The 15,371-nt window shown below is 43.4% G+C and overlaps 1 protein-coding gene across 1 annotated transcript in view; it reads right to left on the reverse strand.

Moving 5' to 3' along the window:
• The window catches only part of LOC122798693 (zinc finger protein 271-like), a 138,568-nt gene that overhangs the window by 49,209 nt on the left and 73,988 nt on the right, over positions 1-15,371 (reverse strand). The window contains exon 3 of the mRNA XM_044067789.1: positions 15,198-15,320. Coding sequence (XP_043923724.1) covers positions 15,198-15,320 — 123 coding nt within the window. The remainder of the gene's footprint in view (positions 1-15,197; positions 15,321-15,371) is intronic.

Here is a 15,371-nt window from a genome sequence, read left to right on the forward strand (position 1 = left end):
AATTTAGCTCTGACTTTACCCCTCTCTCTCCTCCTCCTGTTCCTCAATATATATATATATATATATATATATATATATATATATATATATATATATATATATATATATATATATATATATATATATATATATATATATATATATATATATATATATATATACACACACATATATAATAAAATAAAATACAGATATACCGGAAACTGGCACACCTCCATCTAAAACACATGACAAGTCCAAAAATGCTATCAAAAGCTGAAAATACTGCATCAATGGGTCTTGCCAATATCCCTGGAGGCAACGTAAATAGTATGAAGCACAGTTTAGCCACACTGATAACAACACTGTTCAATCTCAGCCTCCATTTTGTACCAAGTTAATAGAGAACAGCTACAGTCATTCCCCTGCATAAGAGAGAACTTTACAAAACCCAGGCAAATTACATACCCATAAGTCTGACTAGCCTCATATGCAAAGTCATGGAAAGACTTATCATGGAACTAAATCAAGACATAGGGAACCTCCAAACACTTGACTCCTCTCAGAATCAATTAGTCAAGAGCAGGGTATGCTTACTCAACCTGGTAGATTTTTTGAAAAAGGTCACCAAAGTAATGGATGAACGCAAAGCAATGCACACCATGTACCTCAACCTGGCCAAAGACGTTAACACAACACCTCACTCCGGCACAGTAGAAAAGTTAAATAAACCGGGAAAAACCCTTATGTCACCAGATGGATTGCCAGCTAGCTCACGGATAAGATGCTGATAATCAAAACTGGGGAAGTTGCCTCCACAAACAGACCAGTCACCAGTGCAGTACCCCAGGATTCTGTGCTGGGACCTCTCCTGTTTGGCATCTCCTTTTCTGAAGTAAAAGCCAATACCAAAGGGCTCTGCCTGGCTAAGTCTGCAGATGACCGCAGTCATTTATTACCCAAATGACTTAGCTATCCTGCAGAAACATTTGTCTCAAATAAATAACTGCTGCCAAAATCATGGACTGAAACTAAATGCCAATAAAATTCATTACTGTATCCCTTGGGAAGTCATATACCCCAAGGAACTACAACATCAACAATTCGCCCCCAAGATTTGACCCATTTGTTCAGGATTTGGAAGCTTTTATGGAGAGTGACCTATCTATTGATCAACATGCAAAGAATGTAAGAAAATCCTCTATACTGCACAGCTTGTAAACAAAGGGACTGTGTCCCAACCTATAGGTATGTCACTGCTCCCCTTTACTCACCCCTCATTAGGCCAGTTATTGAATATAATGGCCCCTTTGGCATGCATTTCTCCAAATACATACAACAACAGGACTGCCTTCAGAGCTACTTTACCAAAAAAGAAACAAACATATACAACATGTCCTACATGGACTGACTCAAAGCACTATCACCATACTCAGTATCCTAGAGATGGCTAAGAGATGACCTGTGTCTGGCATACAAGACATTCTCTGATACAATACTGACAAGTTTATTGCACATCAGTAAGTCAAATGGCATCATAAATACTTGGTCTAGGGATCTAAACCTCTTCTGCAATATCAGCAGAACAGTTTAGAGGGACAGGTAGATCTCACAGAGGAGACCACTGCTATTTAACAGACTCCCCATCCACATAAAACAAAGTTCATTCCTGACCATATTCTACAGCTACTTAGATATAGGGATGTAAAACAGAAAATTATGGTGTGATCTCAGTTATTCTCATTAGGGTAATATATAACAAGTTTACAGTCTATAATCAAATGGAATAGGTTATTTCAAACACAAAAAGGAAACTGGATAGACTTAAAATGGCCCGCAAGGGCACCTAGCCTAGTACTTAACTATGCACCTATAATTCCCATGGTGGTGACCTACAAACCTATAATTCCCAGGGTGGTGACTTATGAACCTATAATTCCCGGAGTGGTGACTTGTGAACCTATAATTCGTGGGGTGGTGATAGGACCTCCCTTTTGAAGTGTGATTGGCACTGGAGTGCTCCAAATGTCAGGGAAAAAGCCTGTAGCTAAACATGCGTTAAACAGTACAAGGAGTGGTGTAGTCTGTGCACGCTTAGTAATGTTTATAAAACAACCACATATATTGTCAAGCAACATGCAGGAAGTATATTTTGTCTTAGAAAACACCTTCAGTGCATGTTCCTTTGAGATAATAGGATGTTTAAGGGATTAAGGATATGTGGCTTTGGAATGAAGTCTCTCAGGTAAAATTAGCACTCAATTTGTTTGCAGGTATATTGAAAATGTTTTTAGGGTCCTAAGAGGTGGTACCATTTTTAAGAAGTTTACAGAAACATTAGGGATTATTCCTTATTTATTTTTATTTATTTATTTATTTTACATTTGATGACCAGGAATATCCAACTGAGCTAAGTAGCCCTTTTTCAGCGGAGGCCAGAGGAGAAAAGCTCCAAGAGAGATTACATGAGTCACATACAAAGTAATAATACATAGACAAGTCACAAAAGGTGTACATAATGCAAGACTCATAAAACCTTATTACAATGAAGCTAATAAAGTAATAAAAACATATTTATATGTGATTAAATCTGGAGGGTGCTGATATAAGAAGTAGAATACAGTTGTCAGGAGGGATAGGAGATGGAGCTAGGACAGAGTTAGGAGCTAGAGGAGACAGGTTTATGGGGGATGGTTACACTGACATATCCATTTAGTTTGTATGTATTGTTTCGTGGCTCTTTTGAATTGTTTTTGTTGTTGAAGGGTCCTGATTCCTAGTGGTAGATTATTCCAAGTCTTAGCAGCGTTAAAACTGTAGAGATTTTGCCCTGTTTTAGTTCTAGGTTTATGAATTTGTAATAGTCCTTGGCTGGAACTATGGAGAGATCTTGTTGGGGTGCAGTAAGAGATTAGAGAACAGAGAGTTGGACAATAAGAGGGTTTCTAGAGAATTAAATGAATGATCTGAGTCTGAGTTAGTAGGAGAAGGTTGGGTAGTTCAAGCCAGTGTAGTTCTTTCAAGGAGAGACAGTGATGGGACTTATATATATTCTGTACAGCAAATCTGGCAATCTTGAAATAAGTTGTTTATAGTTTGGCTAATAGTCCAGTGTTGAGGTTAGTTAGAATTTGAGAACTATAGAATAAGGTGGGTAAAAGGTAAGAGTTAGACAGGGTTAACTTAGCTTCCTTATTAAGAAATATCTTGTTACGGTACAGTAACCCCAGCTTCTGATGTGTTTTCTTAATGCAATTGTTGATATGTAAATCAAACTTTAAGTGGTCATCAAGGATGACGCCTAGTAATTTTGTGCTATTGTCTACCTGTATGGGGGTATTATTTAGAGACCATATAGTAAAGGATGATTTGATGTGGTGAAGGTTTTTTGGAAGAAAGAGTATCAGGTTAGTCTTGTTTGGATTGAGAATAAGTTGGTTGTTGGATAGCCAGTTTTCTACTGAGTTAAGGGAAGTTTGAGTACTTGATGTAAGTTGAGTTACAGAGTCAGAGACTGAGATAACTGTAGAATCACCTGCATACTGTACAATAGATGAGTCAGGAGAGGAAGAGGAGAGAACATTGGTAGAGATATTGAAAAGTAGTGAACCAAGGATGGAACCTTGTGGAACACCTGTTTTAATGGTGAGCAAGGGGGAGTGAGCTGAATGCCATTTTACTGACTGGTAGCAATCAGAGAGGTAACTTTTAAACTAGGATACAGTAGCAGGTGAGAAATTAAGGTTTATGAGTTTCTGCAGAAGGAGAGTATGCAGGACTGTGTCAAAAGCCTTTGAGAGGTCTAAGAACAGACAGGAGATAAGTTTATTGTTGCCTCTGGCAAGTGATACAGTATTAAGGAAAGAGAGGAGGGCTGCAGTGGTGCTATGGCTGGGATGAAAACCATGTTGAGTAGATGTGAGTAGATTCTCTAGAAGTAGCTACTGCATTGTTTGTTTGTGTATACATTTTTCTAGACGTTTGGAGAGAGGTACGATTATAGCAATAGGTCTAAAGTTGAATGTATCTGTCGAGTTACCTCCTTTATGTATAGGAAGGGTATAGAATTGTTTCCAGATCATAGGAACAGTTGATTCTGAGATGGAATGATTAATTAGTATAGAAACTGGAAGAGCAAGGGGATCATCAGCGATCTGTAGGAAAGAAGAAGGGATATTGTCAGCAGATGTGGAGCATGGTTTTAATTTGGATAACAGTGTTTTGATAGAGTTGGTGGAAACTGGTTTTAAGGAAAAAGAATTTATGGAGCTGTTTTTTGGTGGTGGTTCTGTGACATACATATTGTTATTATGGATCGCTTGGTTGGGGATGGGGTTAATCAGTTTTGCTATTGTATCAATAAAGAGTTAAAGATTGCAGCAGTTTCCTCGTGTTTTGTGAGGACATGGATGTGGAGAGGTTGGGGAGACTGGGTGCAATATTTGGTTAACTGAGTTCCAGAACTTGCTGGGATTTGATTTAAAGGTGGAGGGTGCATTAAAATAGAAGTTTTTCTTGTCTGTATTTATTTGTATTTTGGACAAATTTCTTAATTGTTTATACTTTTGCAAGTCTGGTTGGAGTTTGTTTTTTGTCCAGGTTTTCCATGCCTTATCCCTATTTTTTAGTAATGCCCATGTATTTTTAGTTAACCAAGGAGCTGGGTTTGATTTAATACAAACTATTTGGAGAGGTGCAAGGGAAATGAGAATATTTAGGAATGCTGAGTTAAAAAACTGAACCGCCTCATCTAAGGGAAGATGTTGTAAGGGTGTCCATTTTACTTCAGAGACGAAAGATCTGAAGAGTACAGGGTCAAAGTTTGTTGGTTTGTGGCATTTTATGGACCTATGGGGTTTATGATATTGGGGTGTGTATCTGAGAACTTTTATAGAACAGTGATCACTTAGGGAGTTTGAGAGGGTTTCAGGGTTGTGACATTTGGAAGGGTGAGAGACTAGTATCCAGTGAATGAGACTAGTGGTCGAATGACAGTTATTGGTATGGGTGGGATCAGTGATTAAGATAGTAAATCCATAGAGATTTATGTGTGAGGATGGGTTAGGAGAGCAGAGAGATAACCAGTTTATGTTGATGTCTCCAAGTATAATAGTTTCATTGGAAATATTGTTGGAGATATAGGCAAGTATGTTTTTTAGTAGGGGAATGTTGTTTCCTGGAGGTATGTAAATTGCCACTATAGTAATGGTGGAGTATTCATTTAGTCTTAGATTTACTGATAAGAGTTCGGCGTGGGGGGAAAGCTGAAAAACGTGATTTAGTGTTTGAAGTAGTTAGGAGGTTCTTATGTACTATAGCAATGCTACCTCCTTTCTTCTTTTGTCTGTCTAGGTGATGTACACTATAGACGGAGGGACGAAAGTCTCTATCAAGGTGTTGGGATTTTACCCAAGTTTCGGTAAGTACTAGGATATCAGGAGTATGATGGGAGATCCAAGCATGTAGTTCACTTACTTTGTTTAAAATGCTTCTAGTATTCATACAGTAGGAGATGTGTTTGTTTGGAGGAGGATTGGAGTTAAAGTTTGAGAGGTTAGGTGTATGGGGTTTGGGGCCAGGATTAGGATGAATGTCACCAGCTAGGAGAATGTTACAGTTACAGTAGATGAATTTGAGTTTGTGATAAGTAAGTATGTAGGGCTTAGGTTTTGATCTAGATAATGTGGTGTTTTGGGGAGGTATTTGGACCTTAGACTTGGGAATGTTTGAAGTCAAGATAGATTATGAAATACAGTAGGATAGATGATTGCTTAGGGAATTACTACTGTCTGGATTTGTGGGGGAGGGGTGTAAGTGTATAAGAGTGTAAGTGGTTGTAGGGTGATGTGAGTATTAAAAGAAGGGATAGAGGGGGTAGAAGTAGAAATGAGAAGGTTGAAAAACATTGACTAGACATTTTAGTGGAGTAGTATCTGGTGATATTTGATGATAGAGTAGTATTAGTGTAATAGGTGATAGAGTACAAATTATGTAAGGTAAGTGGGGGAGGGGGTGAAGTATGATAGGTGAGACCTACTGAGTAAGAGAGGAAGTAGTCAGAAATGCTGGGGAGGAAGAGGTTTGGTTTTGAAGTAGGGTGGGACTAGGTGGTTAACTATAAAGGAGGTGATATCGGGGTGGGTGAGAATGGGGGAGGGGGAGTGAAGTGAGCCCGAGTGGAGCAAGGGCGAATGGAGCGGGGCTACACCTGAGGCAGGAGAAGTAGCAAATCATTACACAATACAAGCTAGGTGAGGGAAGGTCTCAGAGGAAGGGTAAGAATGGGGGTTTGAACACTAAGATACTAGGTAAGGAGTGTGAGGTATGGAGGAGGAGAAGAAAAGAAAAACTAGTGTGGGAAGTCAGAAGGCTTAATTCACAATAGCAGTGGTTTGGGGAGGGCAGGGGGTACTTATTTATGAGCTAGGGATATTCTATTCACGGTAGAGTGTTCGACTTCGGTCTTTCACTGTATAAAACTGTACTGTCCTTTACTTTTGTAGTAACAATGTCATTAGTTAAACAAAAGGTGTAGAGAGCATAATTATTTGCAACGACTATATCAATTTACAGTAGAAGAACTGCATACTTTACTGCTGTAGGGCAATGCTTCCAATCAATATCGCATTACTGGAGGGTCTCTTGTTGGGAACTGCATTTTTTTTAGGCTCAGCAGGAATGGGCAGAGTGCTACAAGATGAAAACAGACAAAGCACAAGTAAGAGGCAGTTAGTGTCAGCGTTCTATACTACAGAGCAAACATTGCTGTGCTATACTTTTTAAACTTAGCTGAATAAGGATTATTAATTGCCTTTAGCTTCAGTGAGATATACCCGTGCCTCCAAATCATTTTGTTGATGTTTCAGAAGAGGTTTTGATCCCTAGACTGAGTATTTCTTATGCCATTTGCCTTACGTTTGTGCAGTATATTTATTAGTAATGGGTTGGAGGATGCCTTGTGTGCCAAACACAGACCACCTCTTAGCATTCTGCACGACACAGGGTATAGCGATGGGGTTTTGAGTCAGTCCATGTAAGACATGCTGTTTAGGCCTTTTTATTCTTTTAGCAAGATATTTCTGTGGGTGTTCCAGTTGTTCCATGTGTCTGGACAGATACATACCAAAGAGGGCATATATTAAAATATTTCTCCGAATGAGGGCTGAATAAAGTGGGACAATGACATCCCTAGATGTAGACACAATCCATTTGTTTACAAGTTGTAATAACGATGAGGGTGTTTATAATCATCAGAGGAAACTTTAATACCCATCATGCACTGCACTGTGACAAGATGTTGCAACTCAGATACTTCAGAAGTGATTGTACTGCGATGCATGTGACACAGATGGTTAGACAGCAATTAAGCTGATCTGTGAGTCACAGGAATTTCAAGGTAATTGACTCTCACGACCATTTACTTCTTGCCAGTACCCACCATTAGGCCATATACACTTTCTATAGGAGGGCTGAGTTCGTCAAGTTTGGGGTGAGTTTTTGGGTGCCCATCCAGCCATCTTCGTTCCACATGAAAGATAGTGTATCACACTGCTTAATATGCAGGGGTGGTCTGTTCTAGAGGTGGGGGAGGTGCCGTAAGAGTCTTTCACTCCATCGCATTTTATTTATTTGCCAGCGAAGATTTCTCTCCTGCTCTTGCTTTTTGTGAACTTTTAGATTTGGAGGTACAAGGCAATGTACAGATTTCCTTTCAATAGTCGGTAAGGTGCTGAATAAAGGGGCAGTGATTCACATGGTAGCTCTGGGTCTTTAAGTTCATGGTTGTCTTTGTTGTGAACCTTTTGGTCATTCTAGTTGTTTGACATCTATAGTGAGGTACATTCCCAAACAGGATCTTTCACTAAATAACTAGCCTAATCAATGCCATCAGTAAAATAACAATGTCCTCTTTAGATCTGTGATATTCTCTTGGTAATTATCTGCACTAAACAGAAGGATTTTCTGACTCCTACTGTCACATGATGACCAAAAGTGAGAGAATTGTCAACTCATAATCAAATGTCCCTAACTGCATTTTCACTTTGAAGTGGGGTATGGTCTATGCAGTATGGTGAAAGGGGGATTCTACCAGATGTGACAATATTGCAGCTTTTTCATTTACTTTGAGAACATTTTCAGTACACATCAGTTATTTGTGGGTGTTATGTTCTTGCTGAAATTTGTTTTAACATTTGTTTACCAGAAAAGTCTGACAGGGACAGAGCCCATTTTCAGTGGAGGCCCAGGGAGAAAAGCTTCAGAAACATGTCTTTGGAAAGTGGAAGAAAACCGGAGCACCAAGACAAAACCCAAGTGAATGCAGGGAGGACATGCAGACTCTGCACAAAAGACACCCAAGCTGAGAATCGAACTAAAGAACCTCTTCTTGTGAGGTGACAATTGCAACCTCTGCATCACTGCATTACTTAGGTATTAGAGTGGGACTTGACAGTAACTCCCAATTTCTAGTGCTCTGCAAACCTAGCAAGAGGTCTTGGTTTCCAGTATGGAGATCAGAAAAGTAAACGCTGAAATGGAGAGTCCCAACACTGAGCCCTGGGTACACCATAGGTTCATAGATTAGGTTCATAGATTACTACTAGGCTAACTGCCCTTGTGGGTCATTTTAAGCCTTGCCAACTACCCCATGTTAGAATCAAACCCTGCACCTTGTGTTTGCAAGGTAAACACCTTAACCGTTATGCCAACCTCCCACCCCACCACTGATTATTTTTATAAATTCTGATGAGGTGCCTACCACTCGTACTACGCAGGTTTTGTTTTTTATCCAGTTTGCTAGCATCTGACTACATAAGGATCTATTTTTAAAGTGATCAGCTTAATATGCCAGCATGAGGCATGGTGTCAAACGCCTTGGCCTGGTCAAGATGCACCATATGAACAGCATGACAGCTGTTGACAGCCTATGTAGTCCTCTCAAAGAATTTAACCAGGCTGATTAGGCAGGGCCTTCCTTTTACAAGGCCAAAATGCTGTGGCTTAAGTCTAATGAGATTTTTGATGTCGTAGTTTACAAGGCAGCTTATAATATGTACCATGGATTTGCAGATGAGAATTATAAGGACAATGAACTTTAATCATAAACAGGACAGAGATAATCAAAAAACGGGGGAAGTTACCTCCACAAAGAAACCAGTCCCAATAAAGTTCCCCAGGGCTCTATATTGAGATTTCTCCTGTTTGGCAACTATTTTTCTGAAGTAAAAGCCAATACCAAAGGGTTCTGGCTAACTAAGACTGCAGCAGATGACTGCATGTTAGGAGCAGTCATTCAATCCCCAAATGACTTAGCTCAACTGCATCCAACAATATGACAGAACATAAACATTTCTAGCTGTGCTACAAGCTGCATAACACATCTTCTTTTCCTCAGTGTCTTCCAGTAATTGTCCTTTCTGCTCAGGCATTTCCCATTTCATAAAGCTCTGGCATTCATTGCCACACCACACTCTTCTGTGATTCTTATCCCCAGCCTTCAGTACCACACCATGTTCTGCAGTACAGCTCACCCCAGCCTTCAGTACCACACCATGTTCTGTAGAACTACTCACTCCCAGCCTTCAGTACCACACCATCTTCTGTAGTACTGCTCACCCCCAGCCTTCAGTACCACACCATGTTCTGCAGTACTGCTCATCCCCAGCCTTCAGTACCACACCACGTTCCGCAGTACTGCTCGTCCCCAGCCTTCAGTACCACACCATGTTCTGTAGTACTGCTCATCCCCAGCCTTCAGTATCACACCATGTTCTGTAATACTGCTCACCCCTAGCCTTCAGTACCACACCATGTTCTGTGGTACAGCTGACCCCTAGCCTTCAGTACCACACCATGTTCTGTAGTACTGCTCACCCCAGCCTTCAGTACCACACCATGTTCTGCAGTATTGTTCACCCACAGCCTTCAGTACCACATGTTCTGCAGTACAGCTCACCCCCTGCCCTCAGTACCACACCATGTTCTGTAGTACTGCTCACACCCAGCCTTCAGTACCACAGCACATTCTACAGTACTGCTCACTCCCAGCCTTCAGTACCACACCATGTTCTGCAGTACTACTCACCCCAACCTTCAGTACCACACCATTTTCTGTAGTACTGCTCACCCACAGCCTTCAGTCCCGCATCATGTTCTGCAGTACTGCTCAATTCCAGCCTTCCGGTACCACACCATATTCTGTAGTACTGCTCACCTCCAGCCTTCAGTACCACACCATGTTCTGCAGTACTGCTCACTCCCAGCCTTCAGTACCACACCATGTTCTGCAGTACTGTTCACTCTCAGCCTTCAGTACCACACCATGTTCTGTAGTGCTGCTCACTGCCAGCCTTCAGTACTACACCATGTTCTGCAGTATTGCTCAACCCACCAGCCTTCAGTACCACAACATGTTCTGTAGTACTACTCACCCCCAGCCTTCCGTACCACACCATGTTATGTAGTATTGCTCACCCCCCAGCCTTCAGTACCACACCATGTTCTGTAGGGCTCTCACCCCAGCCTTCAGTATAAACCATGTTCTGCAGTACTGCTCACCCACAGCCTTCAGTAACACGCCATGTTCTGTAGTACTGCTCACCCCTAGCCTTCAGTACCACTATGTTCTGTAATACTGTTTATACCCAGCCTTCAGTACCACACCATGTTCTGCAGTACATTTCACCCCCAGCCTTAAGTACCACACCATGTTCTGTAGTACTGCCCAACCCAACCTTCAGTACCACACCATGTTCTGAAGCACTGCATATCCCCAGCCCTCAGTAACACACCATGCTCTGTACTACTGCTCACCCCTAGCCTCCAGTACCACACCATGTTCTGCAGTACTGCTCACCCCCAATCTTCAGTACCACACCATGTTCTGTAGTATTGCTCACCCTCAGCCTTCAGTACCACATCATGTTCTGCAGCACTGCTCACCCCCAGCTTTCAGTACCACACCATATTCTGTAGTACTGTTCACCCCAGACTTCAGTACCACACCATGTTCTGCAGTACTGCTCACCCCCTGCCTTCAGTAACACAGAATGTTCTGCAGTACCGCACACCCCAGCCTTCAGTACCACACCATGTTCTGTAGTACTGCTCACCATACAGCCTTCGGTACCACACCATGATCTGCAGTACTGCTCACCCCTAGCTTTCAGTATCACACCATGTTATCTAAGTACTGCTCACCCCAGCCTTCAATACCACACCATGTTCTGCAGTACTGCTCACCCTCCAGCCTTCAGTACTACACCATGTTCTATAGTATTGATCACCCCCAGCCTTCAGTTCCACACCATGTTCTGTAGAACTGCTCATCCCCAGCCTTCAGTATCACACCACCTTCTGTAGTACTGCTCACTGATAGTCTTCAGTACCATGCCATGTTCTGCAGTACTGCTCATCCTTAGCCTTCAGTACCTCACCATGTTCTGTAGTACTGTTCACTCCCAGCCTTCAGTACCACACCATTTTCTGTAGTACTGCTCATCCCCAGCCTTCAGTACCACACCATGTTCTGTTGTACTGCTCACCCATAGCCTTCAGTACCACACCATTTTGTGTTAGTACTGCTGACCCCAGCCTTCAATACCACACCATGTTCTGCAGTACTGCTCACCCCCACCCTTCAGTACCACACCATGTTCTGAAAGTACTGCTCAACCCCAGCCTTCAGTACCAAACCATGTTCTTCAGTACTGTTCACCCTCAGCCTTCAGTACCACACCATGTTCTGCAGTACTGTTCACCCTCAGCCTTCAGTACCACATGTTCTGCAGTACTGCTCACCCCTGCCCTCAGTACCACACCATATTCTGCATTACTGCTCACCTCCAGCCTTCAGTACCACACCATGTTCTGTAGTACCGCTCACCCCCATTTTTCAGTACAACACCATGTTCTGAAATACTGCTCATCCCCAGCCTTCAGGACCACACCATGTTCTGTAGTACTGCTCACCCCTAGCCTTCAGTACCAAACCATTTTGTGTAGTATTGCTCACCCCAGCCTTCAGTACCACACCATGTTCTGCAATACTGTTCACCCCCAGCCTTCAGTACCACATGTTCTGCAGTACTGCTCACCCCTGCCCTCAGTACCACACCATGTTCTGTAGTACTGCTCACATCCAGCCTTCGGTAACACAGCACATTTTACAGTACTGCTCACTCCCAGCCTTCAGTACCACACCATGTTCTGCAGTACTGCTCACCTTCAGCCTTCAGAACCACATCATGTTCAGCAGTACTGCTAAACCAAGCCTTCAGTACCACACCATGTTCTGCAGTACTGCTCAACACCAGCCTTCAGTACCACACCATGTTCTATAGTATTGCTCACCCCCAGCCTTCAGTACTACATCATGTCCTTTAGTACCGTTCACCCCAGATTTCAGTACCACACCATGTTCTGCAGTACTGCTCACCCCCTGCCTTCAGTACCAAAGCATGTTCTGCAGTACTGCACACCCCAGCCTTCAGTACCACACCATGTTCTGTAGTACTGCTCACCATACAGCCTTCGGTACCACACCAGGATCTGCAGTACTGCTCACCCCCAGCTTTCAGTACCACACCATGTTCTTAAGTACTGCTCACCCACATCCTTCAGTACCACATCATGTTCTGCAGTACTGTTCACCCCCCAGCCTTCAGTACCACACCATGTTCTGTAGTACTACTCACCCCCATCCTTCAGTACCACACCATATTCTGTAGAACTGCTCATCCCCAGCCTTCAGTACCACACCATGTTCTGTAGTACTGCTCACCCCCAGCCTTCAGTACCACACCATGTTCTATAGTACTGCTACCCCATCCTTCAGTACCACACCATGTTCTGTAGTACTGCTCACTCCCAGCCTTCAGTACCACACCATGTTCTGTAGTACTGCTCAGCCCCAGCCCTAAGTACCACACCATGTTCTGCAGTACTGCTCATCCCCAGCCTTCAGTACTACACCACATTATGTAGTACCACTCCTCCCCAGCCTTCAGTACCACATCATGTTCTTTAGTACTGCTCACCCCTAGACTTCAGTACCACACCATGTTCTGCAGTACTGTTCTCCCCCAGCCTTCAGTAACACATGTTCTGCAGTGCTGCTCACCACCTGCCCCCAGTACCACACCATGTTCTGTAGTACTGCTCACACCCAGCCTTCAGTACCACACCACATTCTACAGTACTGCTCACTCCCAGCCTTCAGCACCACACCATGTTCTGCAGTACTGCCCACCCCCAGCCTTCAGCACCACACCATGTTCTGCATTACTGCTCACCCCCAGCCTTCAGTACCACACCATGTTCTGTAGTACTGCTCACCCCCAGCCTTCAGTCCCACACCATGTTCTGTAGTACTGCTCACCCCCAGCCATCAGCACCACACCATGTTCTGTATTACTGCTCACCCCCAGCCTTCAGTACCATACCATGTTCTGTAGTACTGCTCACCCTTAGCCTTCAGTACCTCACCATGTTCTGTAGTACTGCTCACTCCCAGCCTTCAGTACCACACCATGATCTGTAGTACTGCTCACCCCCAGCCTTCAGTACCACACAATGTTCTGTAGTACTACTCATCCACAGCCTTCAGTAACACACCATGTTCTGCAGTACTGCTACCCCATCCTTCAGTACCGCACCATGTTCTGTAGTACTGCTCACTCCCAGCCTTCAGTACCACACCATGTTCTGTAGTACTGCTCACCCCCAGCCTTCAGTACCACACCATGTTCTGTATTACTGATCACCCTCAGCCTTCAGTACTACACCATGTTCTGTAGTACTGCTCATCCCAGCCTTCAGTATCACACCATGTTCTGCATTACTGCTCACCCCAGCCTTCAGTACCACACCATGTTCTGCAGTACTGTTCTCCCCCAGCCTTCAGTAACACATGTTCTACAGTGCTGCTCACCCCCTGCCCTCAGTACCACACCATGTTCTGTAGTACTGCTCACCCCCAGCCTTCAGTTCCACACCATGTTCTGTATTACTGATCACCCTCAGCCTTCAGTACTACACCATGTTCTGTAGTACTGCTCATCCCAGCCTTCAGTGCCACACCATGTTCTGCATTACTGCTCACCCCAGCCTTCAGTACCATACCATGTTCTGTAGTACTGCTCACGCCCAGCCTTCAGAACCACACCATGTTCTGTAGTACTGCTCACCCTCAGCCTTCAGTACCACACCTTGTTCTGTAGTACTGCACACCCCTAGCCTTCAGTACCACTATGTTCTGTAGTACTGCTTATCCCCAGCCTTCAGTACCACACCATGTTCTGCAGTACTGCTCACCCCCAGCCTTCAGTACCACACCTTGTTCTGTAGTACTGCTCACCCCTAGCCTTCGGTACCACTATGTTCTGTAGTACTACTTATCCCCAGCCTTCAGTACCACACCATGGTCTGCAGTACTGCTCACCCCCAGCCTTCAGTACCACACCATGTTCTGCAGTACTTTTTACCCCCAGCCTTCAGTACCACACCATGTTCTGTAGTACTGCTCACCCCCAGCCTTCAGTACCACACCATGTTCTGTAGTACTGCTACCCCATCCTTCAGTACCACACCATGTTCTGTAGTACTGCTCACTCCCAGCCTTCAGTACCACACCATGTTCTGTAGTACTGCTCACTCCCAGCCTTCAGTAGCACACCATGTTCTGTAGTACTGCTCACTCAAGGCCTTCAGTAGCACACCATGTTCTGAAGTACTGCTCACCCCCAGCCTTCAGTACCACACCATGTTCTATAGTACTGCTCACTCCCCAGCCTTCAGTACCACACCATGTCCTGTATTACTGCTCAACCCCCAGCCTTCAGTACCACACCATGTTCTATAGTACTGATCTCACTCAACATTCAGCACTACAACAATGCTGGTTTGTTCCATTAGTCCCAACTGTTGTTCTTCTTCTGCTCATCTCTACCCACCCTTGAGTCCTTCAGCCTCTGCTATACATGATAAACACAGCTCACCACATTCTGAAGGCAAAAGGTTTAAAAAGCAGCCACAGAAAATTAAACAGCAGTCTTTGTAGGCCTGTCAAACTGCACGTACTTCAGAAAACATGCCTATCCATCTGGATCCACTATTTAAAGCTGGGGTGCTTTTGTCCTTTGCATCCTATGATTTCTTAATTTGTTCATAGCAACATGCAGGACAAGTTAAAAAAGGAAATTATCTAGAATTGTACTTACTTCTGATTCTGCTGTCTGGAACCTTACATTTCTGTACTGTCATTTCTCCTTCAAGACCTACAGATGTAATTGTCACATCCTTCTTAATAAATACAAAAAGATGATCGATTGGGATGGCATACCCTGCAAATCAGAACAATTATATACCATAAGATTAAAAAAAGAATCCTTCCA

This window comes from Protopterus annectens, chromosome 3.part1, assembly GCF_019279795.1.
Source record: "Protopterus annectens isolate FY-2018-M chromosome 3.part1, PAN1.0, whole genome shotgun sequence".
In the NCBI taxonomy this organism is placed as follows: Eukaryota; Metazoa; Chordata; order Ceratodontiformes; family Protopteridae; genus Protopterus; species Protopterus annectens.